Here is a 20263-nt window from a genome sequence, read left to right on the forward strand (position 1 = left end):
TAACAATAAAGCATTTTTAGAGAGTTATAGCCAAAAAATAGCAAAAAAATGGAAAAAAAATTATGGTAAATTTTTTTGAGAGTTAAAAAAGGTGGAGTTGCGTCCCCTAGACGGTCTGTGGTTTGGGTTTATGATTCTCGACCCCATGTCGAATTTATCGATTTTTTTCAGAACTGGGAGAACTTTTCAAAATTTTCGCTGCGTTAGTTTTGAATTATGACATTGGGCTATGTGTGTGTCAAGTTTCATCAGAATCGGTTGAAAGCCGTGGTCAGAGTGAGGGTACGAGAAAACAGACACACAGAAAACGCACAGACAAACTGCCGTTTATATAGAGAGAGATAAGACAAGGTGTGTTTCAGAGATACAAGTTTTGGTTGAAAAAAAAAATCATACGTAAGTTAAAAATAAATTTTTAAAGTTTTCGAAGGTATAAAAGGAAACAAGTGACAATAGTGTTTGATTTTTCTTTACTTGAATATTAAAAAAAAATTAAAATGTAAAAATATATCTTCAGTATTATCATACTTATAAATACTTGCATACCCATGCAGATTTGTTAGTAACTAAATTAGTTAGAAAACAATATCAAAATCAAACAATAAATAGGTATTTCTTTAAAAACATATGAAAACAACTGCAAAATATTTCATTCTTAAATAATATATTCAATGTTATTTCACATCGATAGTTCTGAGATGAACTGTGGTTAAAATAGAATGACATTTACAAACTCTAAATCTCATTTTTCATGCCTTTACTATCTACATTACATTCTGTTTAGTGTATTCACAGACCATCTCAAGGGTCTTCAGGTTATTTTTGTCACAAAATTTAAATATATCCAGCCATAAACTTATTGATTAAAATAAAAGCTTTTGACTTTAAAATCCAGTCTAAGTATACATATGTAGGAATAGCACACCTGAAGATGCTTGAGGAATAGACCAACTGAAAGAAAGTGTAAGAAATTGAAATGAAAAAGGTGATGTGTGTAGAATTGAAAATACCAAACTATTTTAACATTCAAAAGAATTTGTTTAAACTGAAAACAATATATATAATTATGATAAGATATTTCTAGAAATAATTTAAAACACTACAGAAAACAAAAATGTTTTTTCTCACAGCAAATGGATAAATTAGAAGAAAAAAAAAACTAACATTGTGGTCTTCTTGCAAAACTTGTCAATTTTCTGAGAATTCTTTCCTCACCAAAGACATAGCAAGGTTGAATGCTAAAGGGTTAAATTAATCCCAGTAAGATTTGAATTCAAAATGTAGAAAGAGAAGGAACTAAACACCATGACATTTTGTCCAAGTCTATTATTTCTGGCACTTTACTGCCTTTTTATTTGTACAAAAACAAACAAGAACTAAAGTGAAAAAAAAGGAAAGAGTAAGCATCAAGTAGAACTTGAACATGAAACCTTTGGTTAATGGCCTATTACATTTACTATTTATACTACTGGCTCTGTATGATTTTTCAGTTTTATCATGACCCCCTCCCATGACATAGTGAGGAATGGAGGAGTACTTGTGTGAGTGAGTGTGTGTCTGTGTGAATTAATAGATGATGTGAAGGAGCATATATGTAAGTATGTAAGTGTATATGTGTGAATAAGTATATGAATAAATATGTGAATGAAATATATTTACAAAAATGTGTATAGTAAGAATATTGCAAGAATACCTAACATTATATATATATATAAATTGATGATTTTAGAATTTTTTTTAGATAAAATTCAAACAGACAATATTCTCTACAACATGAATCCATTCCTTTATGGGTAAAAATAAAGATTTAAAAAATGTTTTAATACTAAGAGATAAAAAAAAAAATTACACTCATCCAAGACAACATTTTGAGGGATTTGGTTAGGATTGATAGCATTTTGGACATTTTACTCTCAGCCACATAGAAATATTCTTATTGTCAATCCTGCTTCCACTGAATTCACCCTTTCAATTCTGCAACATCATAAACATCAGTATGCTGCCTATTTAATGGTTACAATAAGTAGCTATTCTAATTAGAAGTCCTATTGTCAGTGAATTAATGCTTCCAATGCTACACTGGTTGGCAATGCTACATTAAAGCTATAATATAATGACTATTCTAATTGCAGCCTTTTCAAATCTCTAGAAATTGGTAGCACCATATAATGGATAAACTATGGAATCATTCTAACTGTAAATCCCATTGTTAATGGATTAATGCTGCTGGCAGCAATGAGTATACTCTCTCTCACACACACATTAATTCTATGTTTTAGAAAACAAGAATTGGCAGCTGTCACTAACAGTTATGACACTGTATTAACACCTTCATTGCACATCTAGTCATCAGTATGATGACTATTCTAACTGAAAATGTAGTAAAAGAGTTTAAAATATTGTGGAGTAGTCATAGAATATGTAAAAGAACAGAAATTTGAGCTTTGTTAAAAGTTATATTCAAGTTTGCAAATTAAGAAAGAAGCCTCTTCTGAGCCAAGCCCATGCTGTGGCTTCATTCTCTACTAAAATCGCAATACTTGTATTCTTGAGAAAGGCATACAAATCACAACATCCAATCTACTCTCTTCTGTAAATCTGTAGCTTTGAACTCAAGTGAGAAAAGTTATGAGAAATTCAAACCTTTAAGACTGGAAACAAAAATCTATCCCAGAATTTTTCTTATGATGGATGGCAGGAGTGGACTGAACCATCGGTCATTCGGGCACTGCCCAAGTGCCTGGAGCTCTGAGGAGCCTGTACTCTACACTTTAACTCTCTTTGATATCAATGCTAAAGTTATGCTAAAGTGAACAGTTATGCCTGAGGGCTCTTGATACTCTCAGTCTGCCCCTGATGGATGGTCTTTTTACTAAAAAATATTTTGACTGATTTAACTGAAATAACTTCTGTTTTAATAGCAAATATGATTCTAGACAAATTAATTTAGTGATATTTTTAATGAGGGTGTAAATGGTCCAGCTGATAAGATATTGGGCAACCAGCTGAGAGGATCACCAGCATTCAAGCTAATGAAGGAGCCTCTTGTAGTTGCTTGGCCTCCTAGAAATAGCCACAAGTTTCACTCAAATCACATCCAACCATCTTGAAAAATGTGGTTTTGGGTTCACTGTACATAGGAAAAAAATGGAATGGCTATGGCTGGATTACCTCTTATCATAAGCCTATTTGATCTGGATTTACAACAATTTAACTTTCAACAGCAAAGTCCACCTAGACATAAGTAATATTTACTTTACTAAGAGTACAGTTATGAGTAGTAATATGTTGGCTTGTAGTACTGGGTTCAATTCTTTCAGTAGGAAAAACTACATGTAATAGTTCAAGGGCCTATATTAAGAGAGATTTATCTTTCATCTACTAAACACCCAATAAAAATCAGGAAAAGGCACCGGCCTTATGGAATCTTGTGATTTAGAAATGTATTAGCTTTTTATTTACAGCTGTAAATGATTGTAAACTTAGCAATGAAAATCGAAGACAATAAAGCATAAGTGCAATGAAATGGCATCCAAGAGAATATAAAGTTGGGTTGCAGCCTTGGCCTCACCAGAAGCTTGGTACTAGCTCTTTAGACCTACCAAACAAAATATTTTCTTGACAATTCTTTTCTGGTATAGTAAGATTCTACAGGAAGAAATCGATCCATTTAAAAGCTACTTTAAGAGTATGAATAATTGGCATCACTCACTTGTAAAGGATTTCTTCATATTCCATCAGGAAAAAAAAAAAAAAAAATAAGTGCAATAAAAATTTGTTTTTACCTTACAAGGCCTTCATAAAATGAAGGAATTCCAGATATTTATGATAAATAATATTGACTTATAAAATGTTTCATTAACAGTATACTTTCTTTATAGATAGTGCAAAATACCTTAATAATATTTAAAAACAAACAGTTATCATGTTTGAGAAAAATAACAGTAACAATAGTATAAAAATAAAGTACTTTTAGTAGACCTGGTGGTGATATAGTCTATTGTCCCCATTTTGCTTCATTAGTTATATGAGGTTGCTGGTGGTACTAAAGCCCAAAGTGAGCTGTGACAATTCAGCACGATGGATTAATCAAGCTAAGAGTGACAGACATTCCTAACAGGTTGTGAGCAATTTCAATTAGATAATATACTTACAATAAATATATTCATCAAATCATTTATTTGATGGGTGGAGTTTCTGTACAAAACATATTTTCCCTCTTGACTGACATGATTCATTTGTTTTTACTAACGAGTTACACTGTTATTGTTTAACAATCCATATGCCCAATCAACTTAAATAAGACAAGAGTATACAGGTGAGTTTTGGAGTATAGGTTAAACAAGCAACAATTTGAGACTGTAATCCTCTTTTGAATCCCACATAACTATTTTACTTTACAAATTTTGTTATTACTCTTGAGAAGTATGTCACAGAATTTTATTAATCAAAAACCTTGTGTCTACAAAAGAAATCAATATCAATTTATTATGTGTAATTTATTCAAAATAAATATCTTTGATTTTTTTTTTTTAAACTAAAAATCTTTAATTTTATCAATGAGCTTATGCAGAGCTAATGTCTTTAAAAAGCATTTTTTCAATATGTTCAGCTTCGAATCAAGTTGTACTAAAGTTAGAAATACAACTGCATTTCCAACATTCTGTAAGCCAACAAGGGAATTTCTATCTAGCTGTTTGACCTACTAGTAATAGCAACTATATTTCCTTCAAATTATTCTCCACTATCTTAAAAAGAAAGACACACACTGGATAATGCAACCCTAGGTATCTGGGCAAAAAAGACATCTGAAACTGAACTGAATAACCCAATGTGTTCTTGCTACCTTTATTAAGTAAACTGAGTTAAACAGAATAACAACATCTTTTCTAATCTTGCTTTTAGCTAAAGCCACTAACCCACAACAATTTAAACTGATTGTTAATTCCAGTTTAACTGATCATTAATCAGTTAACGATCAGTTAAATAATTAACTGATTAATGTGAAATTAATACTATGACTAAGTAATCCCCCTCTCTCCTCCATCTCTTCTTGACAAAACTCATGAGATTAAAGGACACTTTCACAGGTCATCTAATAAAAGAGACTATTTAATTATTAATTGTCATGAATATATTTCTATGCTGGTTTTTTATTTACTTTGTTGTTTTGTTCTTGGGCTTTTAGAAATTTAGGGAAATCATTTGACCCAAACCAGTAAACCTCATATACTGATATTTGGCTTTTATTTTTATAAATTTATAAAAATAATAGAACTTTCTATTCAAATATATAAAACATAAACACATAGATAAAATGTTAGGTGTAAGGCACTTTGTGTAAAGAGGAAGAGTTATTTATACATCATTAAAATCAAAATGCTGAAAGTATAATGTGAAGTGAAAAACAACATAAGAACTGTAATTATATCAATTACCAACACTTTTTTTATAATTTATATTTTGCTTTACTATGCTATGTTGTGTAGTTATTATTTAGGTTGCATGAATGCATATGTTGGTTATTTGATTTCTGCTGTTTGTTGCATGGTTTTCAGTGATCATGCAATGTCACACCACTTCTCTCTTTTATACATCAAAACCTATTTTTCCACCTCCAATTAAGGAGAGTTCAGCAGATAGCAGGAATTTTACTTTGTAAATTTACTGGCATCTTTGAGAATTTTTTCACAATGAAGAATCTTTTGAATCAAGAACTGTATTCAAATCAAAGCAATATCAAATTAAGTTTTTAATTTTGTAATCAACAGATTTTACAACACTTGTAATAACTCTTTAAATTCAAGTAAAATGACTTAAGTATTGAACTTTTTTGGTTGTCACAATTCTTTTTGCCATTTTCTTTAAATTACCACAGATATTCATTTTTGTTTAATGAGTTAAAATTACCACAGTTTTTAATAAATGCAATAACAAATAAACTTTGTTATTAAATTAATATTGTGCAAAATGTTTCTTGTTATTTGCTCCTTGCTGAACTCTCCTTAGGTAGAGTAAAGTAGGTCAGGTGTGTGATATATAAATGTGGGTGGTGGTGCAAATGTGCATGAATGCTTGTCCTTCCCTTCGTAGCCCATCTTGAGAAATAACAGTCTGGGCTAACAGTAACATTACTTTAGTAGAACAAGTATACTTTTATGTTCAGCAAAAAGGAAACTGAAAGAATAATTTGTTAGATACAGTCATATAAACACACACACACACAGAGCTATATCTAAATATTTTGATGGTTTTTACATACATTTTCATAACATTTACAGCTAGTATTGTGTTCTTCATTCTGTACTAGTAGCAACTGAGTCAGAGCAAGGAAATCTAAATTATTTTGAAGCACAAAGACATCAAGAATGGACAATTTACAAGAAAACATTTTTTACAACACAAACACACACACAAAATTGACATTTTAAAATAAATTAAAAACAAAGAATGTTACCTAAGTTGAATAAAAAATAAATATTTGCATGTAAATATTCTACAATAAAAATATTTTGGTAAATTTATAATTGGGTATTGAATTTCTAAATTCCAATAACCCTATTGAAAACAGGATAAAATTTCTGTGATAAAAATATATTGATATATATATATATGAGATAAATATATATTTTTTTCCATTTTCTCTCCTTTCTACAGGAACTTACAATAGTTATTAGCACCTAATATCTTTGTAGTGTTAAAAGATATTAAAATAGAATCTAAGAAAGAACTTCTTTCAGTGTCTTCTTCAAACAAAACTCTCCAATGTTAGTTCTTCAATCAGCCATCACAAAAGAACTTTTTCCAGCCACTGAAATTAAAAGAAAGAGTAAAAGTGATTTAAAAGAAAATAATACAACTCTCTCTCTCTCTCTCTCACACACACACACAATAACCAAAACAGTTTCTGTTCCTAATTGTCATTATTTTAAACCAATTCACTTACACTGAAAATATGTTAGTGAAAGGCATTAATGCTATACAATCGTATTTCTTTCTCTTTCTCCTATGAATCTGAAACAATGAATCTATCTGAGAAAGGGAAAAAAAATAATAAGTCTATCATATATGTGTGTGTATATGTGTGTGTGTGTATATATATATATATATATATATATATATATATATATATATATATATATATGTATATATATATATATTTATATTCTTTTATTTATTTTAGTCATTTGACTGCGGCCATGCTGGAGCACCACCTTTAGTTAAACAAATTGATCCCAGGACTTATTCTTTGCAAGCCTAGTACTTATTCTACCATCTCTTTTGCCGAACTGCTAAACTACGGGGATGTAAACACACCAACATTGGTGTCAAGCAATAGCAGGGGTACAAACACAGACTCACATATATATATATATATATATATATATATATATATATATATATATATATATATATATGTATGTATGATGTGCTTCTTTCAGTTTGCATATACCAAATCCACTCGCCCAAGGTGCCATGCAGTGGGACTGAACCTGGAACCATGTGATTGAGAAGCAAGCTTCTTACAACACAACCACTCCTGTGCCTGTATATACACAGGGTTGGCCAAAAGTCACCCAAAAGTAAATTAAAATTCAATAAATACATAATATTCAATTTTATTTATTCATTCCAATTATGAAGTCATTCAAAGACTTCAGTTTGAACAGTTTTCACATTTCATATGTAGATGCTTTTATTAAATTCATTCAGTTGTGAAATGGCTTTGATTTACTGTCAGATGACTTTTAGCCAACCTTGTATATATAAGTATATATTTATGTGTGTGTATGTGTTTGTGTCTGTGTTTGTCCCCCAACCCCAGCCACCATCGCTTGACAACTGATGTTGGTGTGTTACGTCCCTATAACTTAGCAATTCGGCAGAAGAGACCAATAGAATAAGCACCAGGCTTAAAAGAATAAGTCCAAAGGTTAATTTCTTTGATTAAAAGCTGGTGCTCCAGCATGGCCACAGTCAAATGACTGAAACAAGTGAAAGAATAAAAGAATAATAATAGCATGCCCTGATCCAGTACTAAGAAGTGGCTCTCATGACTTCTAATCTTAACTGATTGGAAGTGTTATCATGTCTTGGTATAAAAGGATGGGCTACAGTAAATATTCTGCTCAAAACCACAGATTTGCTTGTCAGTTGCTTGACCTTCACCAAGTGAGCATGTTCATTAGTGGCTGACGATATGTGCATCTCTGCTCAAAGGCAGGAGTAGTGGAGAAGCATCATAGCCAGGTGTTGAGAGGAATTCCTTGTGTTTGAGAAATTTAACTCTGGAAACATAGGTGTTTTGTTCATCACCCTCAAACAACCCTCATTCAAGGACCTTTTGAGCGGGATGAGCTACTCAACCTGAAGAAAATCCTAACAGGGCCCTACCTGTAAAGTGATGCACTGTTTATCTTAATGCAAGGTCATTATATGGTGCACATATGGTTGTGATGCATGTGTCTGGTGTACCCTTATCAGATGGGTATGTTTGGTTTCATATATTTGTACCCCAGTGTCACTTTGATGGCATGCGCAGCTCTCTCACTCAATAATAATGGTTTCAAATTTTGCCACAAGGGCAGCAACTTCGTGGGAGGGGATGAGTCAATTACATCAACCCCAGTATTCAAGTGGTACTTATTTTATTGACCCTGAAAGGTTGAAAAGCAAAGTTGACCTTGGCGGAATTTGAACTCAGACTGTAGCAACAGGCTAAATACTACTAGGCATTTCATCCAGTGCACTAATGATTCCACCAGCCTGTTGCCTTAATAATAATAATGACAATAATGACCAACCATTATGCAATTTAGTATCAATAATTCGGAACAATTATTCAAGAAAGTTTTGTCAGAAGAGTAATAAAAGTAGTAGTCTACAACAGAGTACACTGCCACTACCACTGTTATACAGAAAGAAGAAAACATTTTGCTCAGAAAGATAAACGACTGTTGTCCAACTTACTTTCTCAATGGTCAAAATGATCTGACCCTTTTGTTGGGAAGCTTTGAATGTATCTGAAAGAAAGAATACAGAGTGATAATATTGAGAAAAAATATATATATATATATAATTGGGAAATGAAGTAGTGGTGTACATATATCAGATTTACACTTAAGACACTCATACCAGTGACACGTAAAAGGCACTCATGCCAGTCTCACATCAAAGGCACCTGTGCCAGTGACACATTAAAGGCACCTGTACTAGTGACATGTTAAAGGCACACATGCCAGCATGGAAAACAGATGCTAAATGATGATGATGATGGATAAGCCAATGATGGGGCTTTTATATATTCAGTTGATATACTAAAAATATTTGGTAACTGCATTCAAATTTCACCCTACCATCTTCAAAAGAGGAAGAACAGTTTGGTTGATAACAACTAGAGAATATCCAAAATTTAAAAGAGAGGGAGAGAAAGAGGTGAACAGTTATGGTCAGAATGGTTTTGATCAAGGCACCTCTACCACATTAACATCTGAGGCTTCTATTGGGCATCAGATCGAAGGACAAGCAATGCTTTAGTCCAGTGGTTTTCAACCAGGGTCCATTTGGCTTTTGGGTGGGGGCCATATAAGATTTGGGCCATATAAGATTTTCCTGTTAAAATTTATCTGCACCATGTTGGTTATACTCCAACAATACACAAAATATTTTTTTCAATACAATTTCTAATAATATTTAATTATAAAAATATGATTTTTTAAATATTGAATGGCTAGGAAGATACATCCAAGTAAAATTGGAATTAAAGCAGACATAAGTAAAAAAATAGTTGAGAAACACTGTTTTATATCATTAAACATGGCTGTAATGCAACATCCAGTAGTCTTAGCTTTAACATCAATAGCTGTGGGGAAGAAAGTGTGATAGTTTTGGGAAAGTAAGTATGGGAGTTGTGGGGAAGGGAGAGTGATAGCTGTGGGAAGAATGTGTAAGTCATAGAAGACTATGTATATACATATATGTGTGCATGTGTTTGTAAACCTGTACATGTATACTCACACACATCCTTGAAAATATATAAATTTGCAAAAAAGCTTATCCAACATGTAAAGTAGTAAAGACAAGGAATAAAAGAAAACCATTGGCACAGGTGCCTTTTACATATCACTGGCATGGGTAAAAGGCACCCGTGCTGGTGACATGTTAGGGGTTTCCATGCAAGTGACACTGTTACAGGCACCCATGCTGGTGACACATTAAAGGCTCCCCATGGCAACAACATGTTAAAAGCACCCGGTACACTCTATAGAGTGGTTAGCATTAGTAAGGAGATCCAGCCATAGAAACCATGGCAAAGCTGACTGGAGCCTGGTGCAGCTCTCCAGCTTACCAATTCCAATCAAACTAACACATGGCAGCATGGAAAATGGATACTAAATGATGATGATCATATTTGAAAAACAGTGGTGGAGTGAGTAAAGAATATACTGAAAGCAGAAACAGTCGCAACAGAAGACACTTACTAAAATGTTTCATCAAGTTCGTAACACAGAGGAGAAAACTATTCATGTTGACTGTCCAATCTTTGTCTACATAATGGAAGCAAAGTATTCGATGAATGCTGGAACTCATTTTATAACCTGTCACATAAAGGAAGAATAAAGAATTATTATATGAGGCAATATTGTTATATGAGATGAAAGATAGAAGCAGCAGCCAAACTACCCTCTACTCCATACTATTTTAACAAAGAAAATAGAATGGTTGCAGAGGGAATTCCTTTCCTCATCAACAGAACAATCACAATTTTACTTTATCAGACTGGAGCCTGGTGCAGCCTTTTGGCTTGCCAGTCCTCAGTCAAACCATCCAATCCATGCCAGCATAGAAAGCAGACATTAAATGATGGTGATGAGTCAATGATTGTACGATTTATATTTAACCATTGTCATCATCATCACCATTTAACATCCATTTTCCATGCTGGCATGGTTAGACGGTTTGACAGAAGTTGAAGAACTACCCATGTCTGTTTTGGCATGGTTCCTGTAGCTGGATGCTCTTCCTAATGCTAATCACTTTACAGAATGTACTGGATGCTTTTACACAGCACCAGCATTGGTGCTTTTACATGCTGGTACCACATAAAAGGACCCATGCCAATAGCATGTAAAAAGCACCCAGCACACTCTGTAAAGTGGTTGGTCTTAGGAAGAGCATCCAGCTATAGAAACCATACCAAAACAAACATGGACCCTGGAAAGCTCTTCAGCTGGCCAGCTCCTGTCAAGCTTTCCACTCCATGCCAGCATGGAAAATGGATGATGATGGTTAAATAGAAATTTTACAATTATAGCAAACACTATGTTTGTTAACACATTATGTTTTAATGTACTTAATGTGCCATATAGTATATGTAGATGCGATTTGTTTAGCTCTTGTATAAACTAGATAAATCTTCTCTTAGAGAGGATACGTATCTTAAGTAACATACATAGATGACAGCCAGGTGAAGTGAGATATGCAGAATAAGATTTACTAAGTAAATATACAATGAAAGACCTGTAGTAGATCTGAGTTCAAGATCTTTGAGCTAATAGTAGTTTAATACTATGTCTATTCAGCCATTTCTCTAGTGTTATGTCCTGCCCTTGGAAATAGAAATGTATGGACAGAATTATTGGGAGTTTGATCTAAGTACCACTAATGTAGTGATCAAGAACATTGTATAAGGGATAAGGTTTCGTTAATTTTCTCATCGAACACTACATTAGAGATGGTTACAAGCAGGTTTATTATTTTTGAATATTGCACCATTTCACTTGGAAGTATGGGAATAATAAATTAAAATGAGTTGAAAAAGTCTGAAAATTTGAATATTGGAGGGAATCTTCGCCCCAGAGTTGACTGATACCTTCCATTACTGATGATAAACTACACCAAAAACAGCAATATAATGGTAATAGCTGTTTTTCAGTTAGGTTAACAAGTAATGTGGCTTGTCCAATACCCCTGGCAGAATATTTAAAATGCAATATTTCATAGATTTTGCATTTGTAGTCCAGCAATGTAAATACACAAGTAAAGGGTTTCTGTATCATCAATATATTCTAATGGTAGCATTTCCATGCTACAATGAGTTAGCTAGATTTGTCATGCAGTATATCTGAACATCTCTTAATAAGGTATTATCTCCTCTATGAGGCTAATCATTTTGAAACCTAATTTTGCTTTATCTGTCAGGTTTTCTTTGATTACTTTCAACCATAGTATATCCTAAAATACAAAGCAACCCTCATACTAGAAACTGAACTGACAAGGAGCCAATGTGTATTACTAAACCTGTAAGAAATAACAGAAAAATTTCCTGACAATCTTAAATAAAAAAAAATGTAGACTTAGATACACTGAAAAAAGACAGTAAAGTCAGAGATGGAAAGTCTTCATTCATAGCTGCTCGAGTATCATTGGACTAGAACTATACAACCACAACATGCAACAAGGAGAAATGTTCCATGTTATCCCAGTATGTTACCATGACATCATCAAGCTTTCAACTTTGATCTATGAATTAATTCCTTATCAATTATTTAGTCCAACTCAGTTAAATTTCCACTGAGAAACTGTCCTGCCTATTTAGATCTCATAGTTGTGGCCCTGAAGGCAGTTGCTACTAGATTTGTTATTTCAGAATCTAATTGTCACCAGGAATATTAAAACAATGCTTTGTACACCTCAGCTAACCTCTCTAAACCCTTTAGCATTTAAGCTGTTCGTATCTGGCCTCTTACACCTACCCTACAATACCATTTAAAAATATACATCAAAATCTTGAAGCTATGAGACAATGCATGATTAATTCAAAACAACGTGAATAAGTGACAAAGTAATATGAATGCTAAAAGGTTAAGACTTCTACTAGAGATAATTCTTCCTCTAGATGTAAAATAAAACGGATACTAAAAAATAGCATAACAGGGGTGAAATAACTGAGTGGAAACTATATTAGACTATCAGTTTAATTAGTATGTCTTTTGACTGGACACTGTAGTTAATACTGGCTCTATGGAGCTCTTTGGCTTGTGAAAGCATTAAATAACTTATATGGTACTTATTGTCAGTGGCATGGTGCTGCATTGCATTGAATAAAGCCCTGTGAAGTTGTGAATCAAAATTAAATATGCTCAGGTGTATATGTAATATAATAATAATGGACTTAATGTATATAATGCTCAGGTGTACTACAACTCATCAGAAATGGTAGCCAAAATTGCATGTACAGTACACAGAATAATACACAGAAAGTAAACAGTGAATGAAGGGCAGGGAGGACATCAGGTGTGCTATTGGGGAATTTCAAGAAGCATGGAAGTTTTGAAGGATGCAGTGTCCTAACAATTGAAATGAGTAGTTTATTCCATGCTTCAGTGATTCCGAGACAGGCAAAATGTTTCTGAAAGTTATGGGTGATGTGTTGTTTTGTGATTTTGTAAGGATGTCCACAAGTGTTTGACATATGGAATTCTAAAAGGCACTGAAAGTTGTTTTCAGAAAGATGGTGGATAATTTTGTGGGTATTTTCCAAGTCAGTTGCTTGGGAAGCAAGATGTTCAGAGTATGGTAGATGCCTGAAGGTAGGTATTCATCTGGTTGCACATTTCTGAATTTCTAAGCAATTTTCAGGAGATTCATATCTTGAGTAAGATAAGAGTTCCAGACTGATGATACAAATTCTAAGTGTGGATGTACCATAGCCACATTAAGTTTTAAGTAGATAGCTGAAGAGCAGCTGTCAAAGAGCTTACTGAGTGATGCTAAGACACCCTCAGCCTTCTTGACAATTTTAGAAACATGGTTTGTCAACACTGTTAACTATAATATCCAGGTCACATTCACTAGTAGACTTATGAAGTTGTGAAATAAGATTAAATGAGTCTAGGAAGTAATTGAGGGAAAAGCGTTGGTTAATAAAAACAAGAAGCTGTTGTGAAATCAACTTCATAACAATATATAAAGGCCCTGTAATTTACAAGTTTGTAACAATGAGAACTTACCAGTAGCAGTGATTGCACGTTGGAGTTCAAAAGAGTTTAGAGAACCAGTTTTATTGGCATCAAATGTTTGGAAAATTCTCTGGTAATAGAAATGAAATGTAATGAAGAATTGTGTTACTTAATTGAGAAACCTAGCTGGAAATATGCACAGGAGTGGAGTTGAGAATAAGCTACAAGCAAACACTTGTTTTAAAAAAATACCCGAATTTGCAGGTCATCTCAGAATGGAAAAAAATCAATGCAAATGCAATTCACAAACATGTAATTTATATAATACATAAATATGTAGAGATATTGGTACCAAGTATTTGGTTAACTCAAAGAGTATTAGATTGACATGGTGAAATGAATCTTGGTTGAGGCAGCTTAAGAATGACCTTCAAACCGTAATATCTGTTAGGTTTGATAACAACAAGAAAAATACTTTTCTGAAACTTTATTGATGTTATTAAAACTTGAAATAATACCCCACCCATGTCATGAGGAAATTATGGCATCAACGATGCCATAGGTTTGCTCAATGTAGCAATAAAAACAAATTTTCCCCAACAAACCCCATATAAAGTTTAAAATGGAAACTTTATATTTAAAGAGTTAAAGTTTTATCATAGCACCCACTCTCGCTAAATAATGATTAAAATGTTTATTTGCTGAGATATTTCTACATTTTGATCTGCTCATTCAGAATTAATCAAAAGATGGAGGAAACCGCCAAGCAGCAATACCATTAATACAGATCTGCCAGGTAGCATGTTCTCTTCTAACACAGTTGACTGTTGATGTTGTTGTTGTGACATTTCAATATTGTTACAGACTGATTGCAAGATACTCCTGAAGTCTAAAAACGGTGCAGGTAGGAATTCAAGGAGTTTACCTAAATAAGTACTCATTAGATAATACATAATAAAATGCCATTGTCCAGTAAGCAGCCAGCCACCATCCTCTACTCTGTAAGATATATCCACTTCCTTTGTAAATATAAGGATACATGTCCAAGAAAAAGGCTGCAACATGAATACACAGAGGTATAGTGAACATACAAAACAACAGAGGGGAAAAAGAGAGGGCGGATGAAAGCAAACTTGTTTCCTTGACATATTGAACCACAATAAAAGTATATGAACAAGGAATAATTGCAATGAAACTGGGGGAAAAAAAAGAAATGTAAGAAATATTTGGGAAACAATAGAAGCATCAAAAGCTGGAATATTTACCCGCCATGCAAGAATATAACTCCATAAAACAAGGAATTCTGAAAAACCAATCTTTCCAGAATTGTTTGTCTGAGAAAAAAAGTTAAGGATTTTGGTACTTGAAACAGATCATGAATGGTATTTTAATGTAGAAAAGGGGGCTTTGGAAGATCATAGAGAAGTTCAGCTGCCAAGACAAATTTATTGGAATGGTGTGACAGTTCCATGATGGCATGCTTTCTTGAGCACTGGACAGTGGAGATACTTCCAATGCATTCCCAGTCACTAAGAGTCAAACAGGGCTGTGTACTTGCACCTATGCTGTTTGGAATGATGTTCTCAGCTATGCTGTCAAATGCCTCTTGTAACAACAATGAAACCAGCATCAAGATCAGATTCAAGGCTGATGGCAGACTCTTCAACCTGCAGAGGCTACAGGCCAAGACCAAGGACTCGGCGAGCAACTTCCTGTTTGCAGATGACTGCGCATTCAATGCCGCTACAGAAGCCCTGATGCAGCAGGGCATGATATGCTTTTCTACTGCCTGCAGCAACTTTGGCCTAACAATCAGTACTTGGAAGACAGAGGTCATGCACCAACCTACCACACAGAGGAATATGGAATCAGCTATCATTGTCAAAGAGGAAACTTGAAGATTGTTGATAAGTTCCTTGGTAGCACACTTTCCAGACCTGTCAACATTAACAATGAAGTTGATACACATATTGCCAAGGGAAGTTCAATATTCTGGCAGCTATGTGAATTAGTGTGGGAAAGGAGAGATATTAGGTCTCCAAGTTGAAGGTGTACCATACCCTATACCTGCAAGACTTGGGCAGTCTATGAATGCTACGCCAAAAAGCTAAACTGCTTCAACATGAACTGCCTGAGAAGGCAGTGGAAAATCACCAGGCAAGACAAGGTCCCAAACACAGAGGTCCTCATTTGAAGCGATCTACCAAGAATTTATATACTGCTGAGGAAAGTGCAAGTCAAGTGGGGAGGTCACCTTGTTTGAATGCCTGACACATGACTCCCAAGAGACTGTTTTACTGTGAACTGCTGAAAAGCAAGCACATGCAGGGTGGACAGAAAAAGTACTTCAAGGATACACTCAAGAGCTTTGAGATCAACCCTTGACCTGAGAAATGCAAGTGCAAGACTGCACTGCCAGGTAAATCTGCACCAGCAGAGGTGTCACCTTCTATGAACAGAACTGGATTGTAGGGGCACAAAGAAGATGCAACCTGCACAAGTCCAGAACTAACTCCTGATCTTCAGTCCCAGCAGACCATCAGTGCCCAATCTACAGAAGAGCTTTCTAAGAATACATTGGACTGATTGGTCATAGCCAGATATACCATGCCCTGACTTCTCCCATATTATGTCTTTGGTCATCATAGACGACAGACAAATTAATGATAAATAGAAGAGCATGGCTGGAGGAGTTAACAGAAGACTTGATAAACAGCTTGATAAAAAATGCCCTTTTTAATGCCAACCACTCCACAATATGTACTGGGTGCTTTTTATGTGGCATCAGCACTGGTATTAAATCTGCTGTGGTGGACAGGTCTTCTTGAGTGCAGCAGTGCACCAGATATCTCAGTTCTTTGTCACCTCCTTTGTAAGGCTCAGTATCTTGAGATCTGCCTTCAAGACTTTATTCTATATGTCTTCCTGGGTCCCCTGTTTCTACAAGTTCTTCAAATTAAATAAATGATGCTTTTGTATGCAACTGTCTACATTCATAAGCTCCACATGCAAACCAGCACAATCTTCTCTCTTCCACACTGCATTTAATTCCTGTTATGCCCAACTTCTTCCTCAATTGGAGAACTATTATCTTGTCTGGAAACAAGTGAGGAGTGGAGACAAGAAGGATATCCAACTGTAGTAAATTTGCCTCAACAACTTCTGTTGTTCTCATACAAGAATGGAAAAGTGTACCTTAAAACAATGACGAGGAAGATGATGAAATGATGATGATTTAGTTTGGTGCCCCCTAACATTTCTACCAATTTGCAATGACAAATAAATATTGTATGAAAGGATACATCCATGAGAAAGACAAAATTCTTGCATGTATCCAAGCCAGTGTAGTGATAAGGGATATCTGAAATATACAGTAAAAAAAAAGTAAACTAATATTTAAAGAATAAAAGAATACAAATATTAAAGTTAAAATGCTATCTTTGATCCCAGACCAAAGATCAATTAGCTACACATTATCTAGCTATGAAATAATGTGCCAATTTCTCAAGTGAAGAGAAAATTTATATTATACATGTTTTTCTTTCCTTTATTTTCCAGCCTTTTAAGTAAAAAGTAGATCAGACAAGAATTCAAATACACTGTTAGTGTTTCATTGTGTTACTGGGGCTTCATACTTTATTTTTCATAATCTCAGTTCACCCAGGTACAGGTAAATATGTACCAAGTTATCTGGAGGTTATAGATCAGCATCTTCTCCAAGAAGAAAAATTTATCTTTTGTATGCTTCTTGCTATGAAAACAAAACTACTCACTGGTCCTTGAGAGGAATATATATTGCTTGTGTTTATGCTAGTATATGCTTGATAGACATGAGCTATATAAATGCAGAAAGAACAAAGACAGCAAAAGTAATTACAAAATGAAACACTGACTAACCATGTTTAAATTCTTCATCCAAGATATTGTGTAATTCAAAGGAGTCAATTTCCATATCCTGTAAACATCAAAACAAACATATCAAATAATTGTGTCTTAAAACACATGCAATCCATACCAGCATGAGAAAGCAAACATAAAAACATTGATGATGATAAGCGATTTCTAAAAACAGAAAAGCTTTAAATTATAATGGTTTCTTTTTAATCTAGCTATCTGTGTATGTATCAGGCTGAATAAAAAGTAAGCAACGTTTTGAAACATGAAATTCATTACAATATATTTCAACAATACAAAAATGTTATTCATCAAATTAAGTACCACTACAATCAATACATTTTTACCAACGAGTTACAAGTTTGTTTATTCCAGTAACATAAAAATTTGGAGTTCTGAAGCTGATGAACTCTTTGAATGCACTTTCAGCATTGGTTTGATTTTGTAACTCCCCACACAGGAAACCATCAAGGTGGTTGAAAAGTGGTAGTCGGTAGGAGAAAGGTCTGGGTAATAAGCTGGGTGGGGATGAACTTTGTAGCCAAGTTCCCTCAACTTCTGGAGTGTTATTAGTGAAATGTGTGGTCAGGTATTGTCATGAAGAATGATTGGCCCTCTTCTGTTGACCAATCTGGGACAGAGGAGTAGCAGTTTTTCATTCATTTTGGCAATTTCATGGCAATATGTTTCTGCAGTAACAGTTTTTCAAGGTTTTAAGAAGTTGTAGTGGATGAGTCCAGCAGTACACCACCAAACAGTCACTATAACCTTCTTTTACAAGAGCTCAGGTTTAGGGAAGGTTTTTCGGTGCTTCATTTTGGTCCAGCCACTATGAAGAACGTTTTTTTTAATTATTGTACAGAATCCACTTATCATCACAATTTACAATACAATCAAGAAATGGATCAGTCTGGTTATGAAGAAGCAATGAGCAAATTTCATATCTGCACAGTTTCTGATTTTCATTCAAGTCATGTGGTACCCATTTGTTGAGCTTTTTTGATTTTCTGATGGCATGCAAACAGTTGCTGGCAGTTTTCTGGCTAACTTGAAGTTCTTTTTCCAGTTCTCGAGTGGTTGTAAATGAATCTTTCTCATTGATGATCTTTAATTGACCGTCATCTATGACAAATGGGTGTCCACTACACTCACGATCTTCAAGGCTCAGGTCCCCACTGCAAAATCGTTTAAGCCATTTTCAAACTGACCACTCACTGGTCATTTCTTCACCAAACATTTCATTAATATCACAAGCAGTTTCAGCTACTTTACGTTCTTTTTGAAGTTGAATAGCAAAATTGCTTGAATAGCACACTTTGACAGTTCCATTTCAGATGATTGTAACAATAGTGAAAAAAATATCAATGTTAATTTATTGATGCATTTGAGCAAGTCTATGTATTATCAAACAATTGCATAAAAATGCTTAATAAAATTCAAAACTCTAAAAATCTGGTACAATTCTTTATGGTTCAAAACATTGTTTACTTTTTACTCAACCTGATATATATACGTGCATGTAGTGGCACACAAACACACATTTATATATGTAGGTGCAGGCAAGGCTGCATGATAAGAAGTTTGCTTTCCAACCACAAAGTTCTGTGATGAGTTCCACAGCATGGCACCTTGAGCAAGTCTCTTCTACTATTGCCTTAAGCTGCCCAAAGCCTTATAAGTGGATTTGGTAGTCAGAAACTGAAAGAAACCTGTCATATATATATATGTGTGTGTGTGTGTGTTACTGTCTCCTTGTCATGACATTGCATAATAGTTGTAAACAAGTATCACCATAATGCAAGCAGTGTCCTTCATTTCCAATATTCTCTGTAAGCATGTCTAGTCATGGGGAAATATTAACTTAGAAACGGGTGAAGTTTGGTGACAGATGGATATCCACCCATAGAAAACCCACCACAAATTCTGTCTGACCCATGTGAGCATGGAAAAATGGACACAAAAAGGATGATATGATATATATTGTATGTGTACATGTATATGGTTTCATATGTTTATATATACATACATATATACACAAATGTAAATTGTGTGTGCAGGCATGTTTTTTAGGCAGACCATTTTAGTCACTAACAGTATACAGGCAGAGTGATATTCTTTTTTTTTCTGTAGTGAATCTGCTATGTAGTCTCTGTGCAATATCTAATGGTTAACACTTTAGCATTTAAACTGGCCATATTTGGCCTAAATATTCTACCTGTTTCATACTCACACATACCCTACAATGTCAGTCTAAAAATAAACACTCACATCATCAAAATCTTGAAGCAACAAGATAATGCATGATCAATTCAAAACAATGTGAATAAGTAAGTGTTACATTTGACAGAATAATCTGAATGCTAAAGGGTTAATATAGTTAAGTTTAAATCAAATTGGAGAGGAATTAG

General features: G+C 34.1%; 1 protein-coding gene across 1 annotated transcript in view; it reads right to left on the reverse strand.

The window, feature by feature from the left end:
* Positions 1–1731: 1731 nt before the first annotated feature.
* The window catches only part of LOC115217329 (calpain-A), a 49572-nt gene continuing 31040 nt past the window's right edge, over positions 1732–20263 (reverse strand). The window contains exons 12-18 of the mRNA XM_029786988.2: positions 17859–17916; positions 17264–17322; positions 15227–15295; positions 14013–14091; positions 10482–10598; positions 8971–9023; positions 1732–6811 (exon numbers count right to left, since the gene is read on the reverse strand). Of these exons, the coding sequence (XP_029642848.1) occupies positions 6788–6811; positions 8971–9023; positions 10482–10598; positions 14013–14091; positions 15227–15295; positions 17264–17322; positions 17859–17916 (459 nt within the window). The 3' untranslated portion in view covers positions 1732–6787. The remainder of the gene's footprint in view (positions 6812–8970; positions 9024–10481; positions 10599–14012; positions 14092–15226; positions 15296–17263; positions 17323–17858; positions 17917–20263) is intronic.

Source organism: Octopus sinensis, linkage group LG11 (genome assembly GCF_006345805.1).
Source record: "Octopus sinensis linkage group LG11, ASM634580v1, whole genome shotgun sequence".
NCBI classification, from domain to species: Eukaryota; Metazoa; Mollusca; class Cephalopoda; order Octopoda; family Octopodidae; genus Octopus; species Octopus sinensis.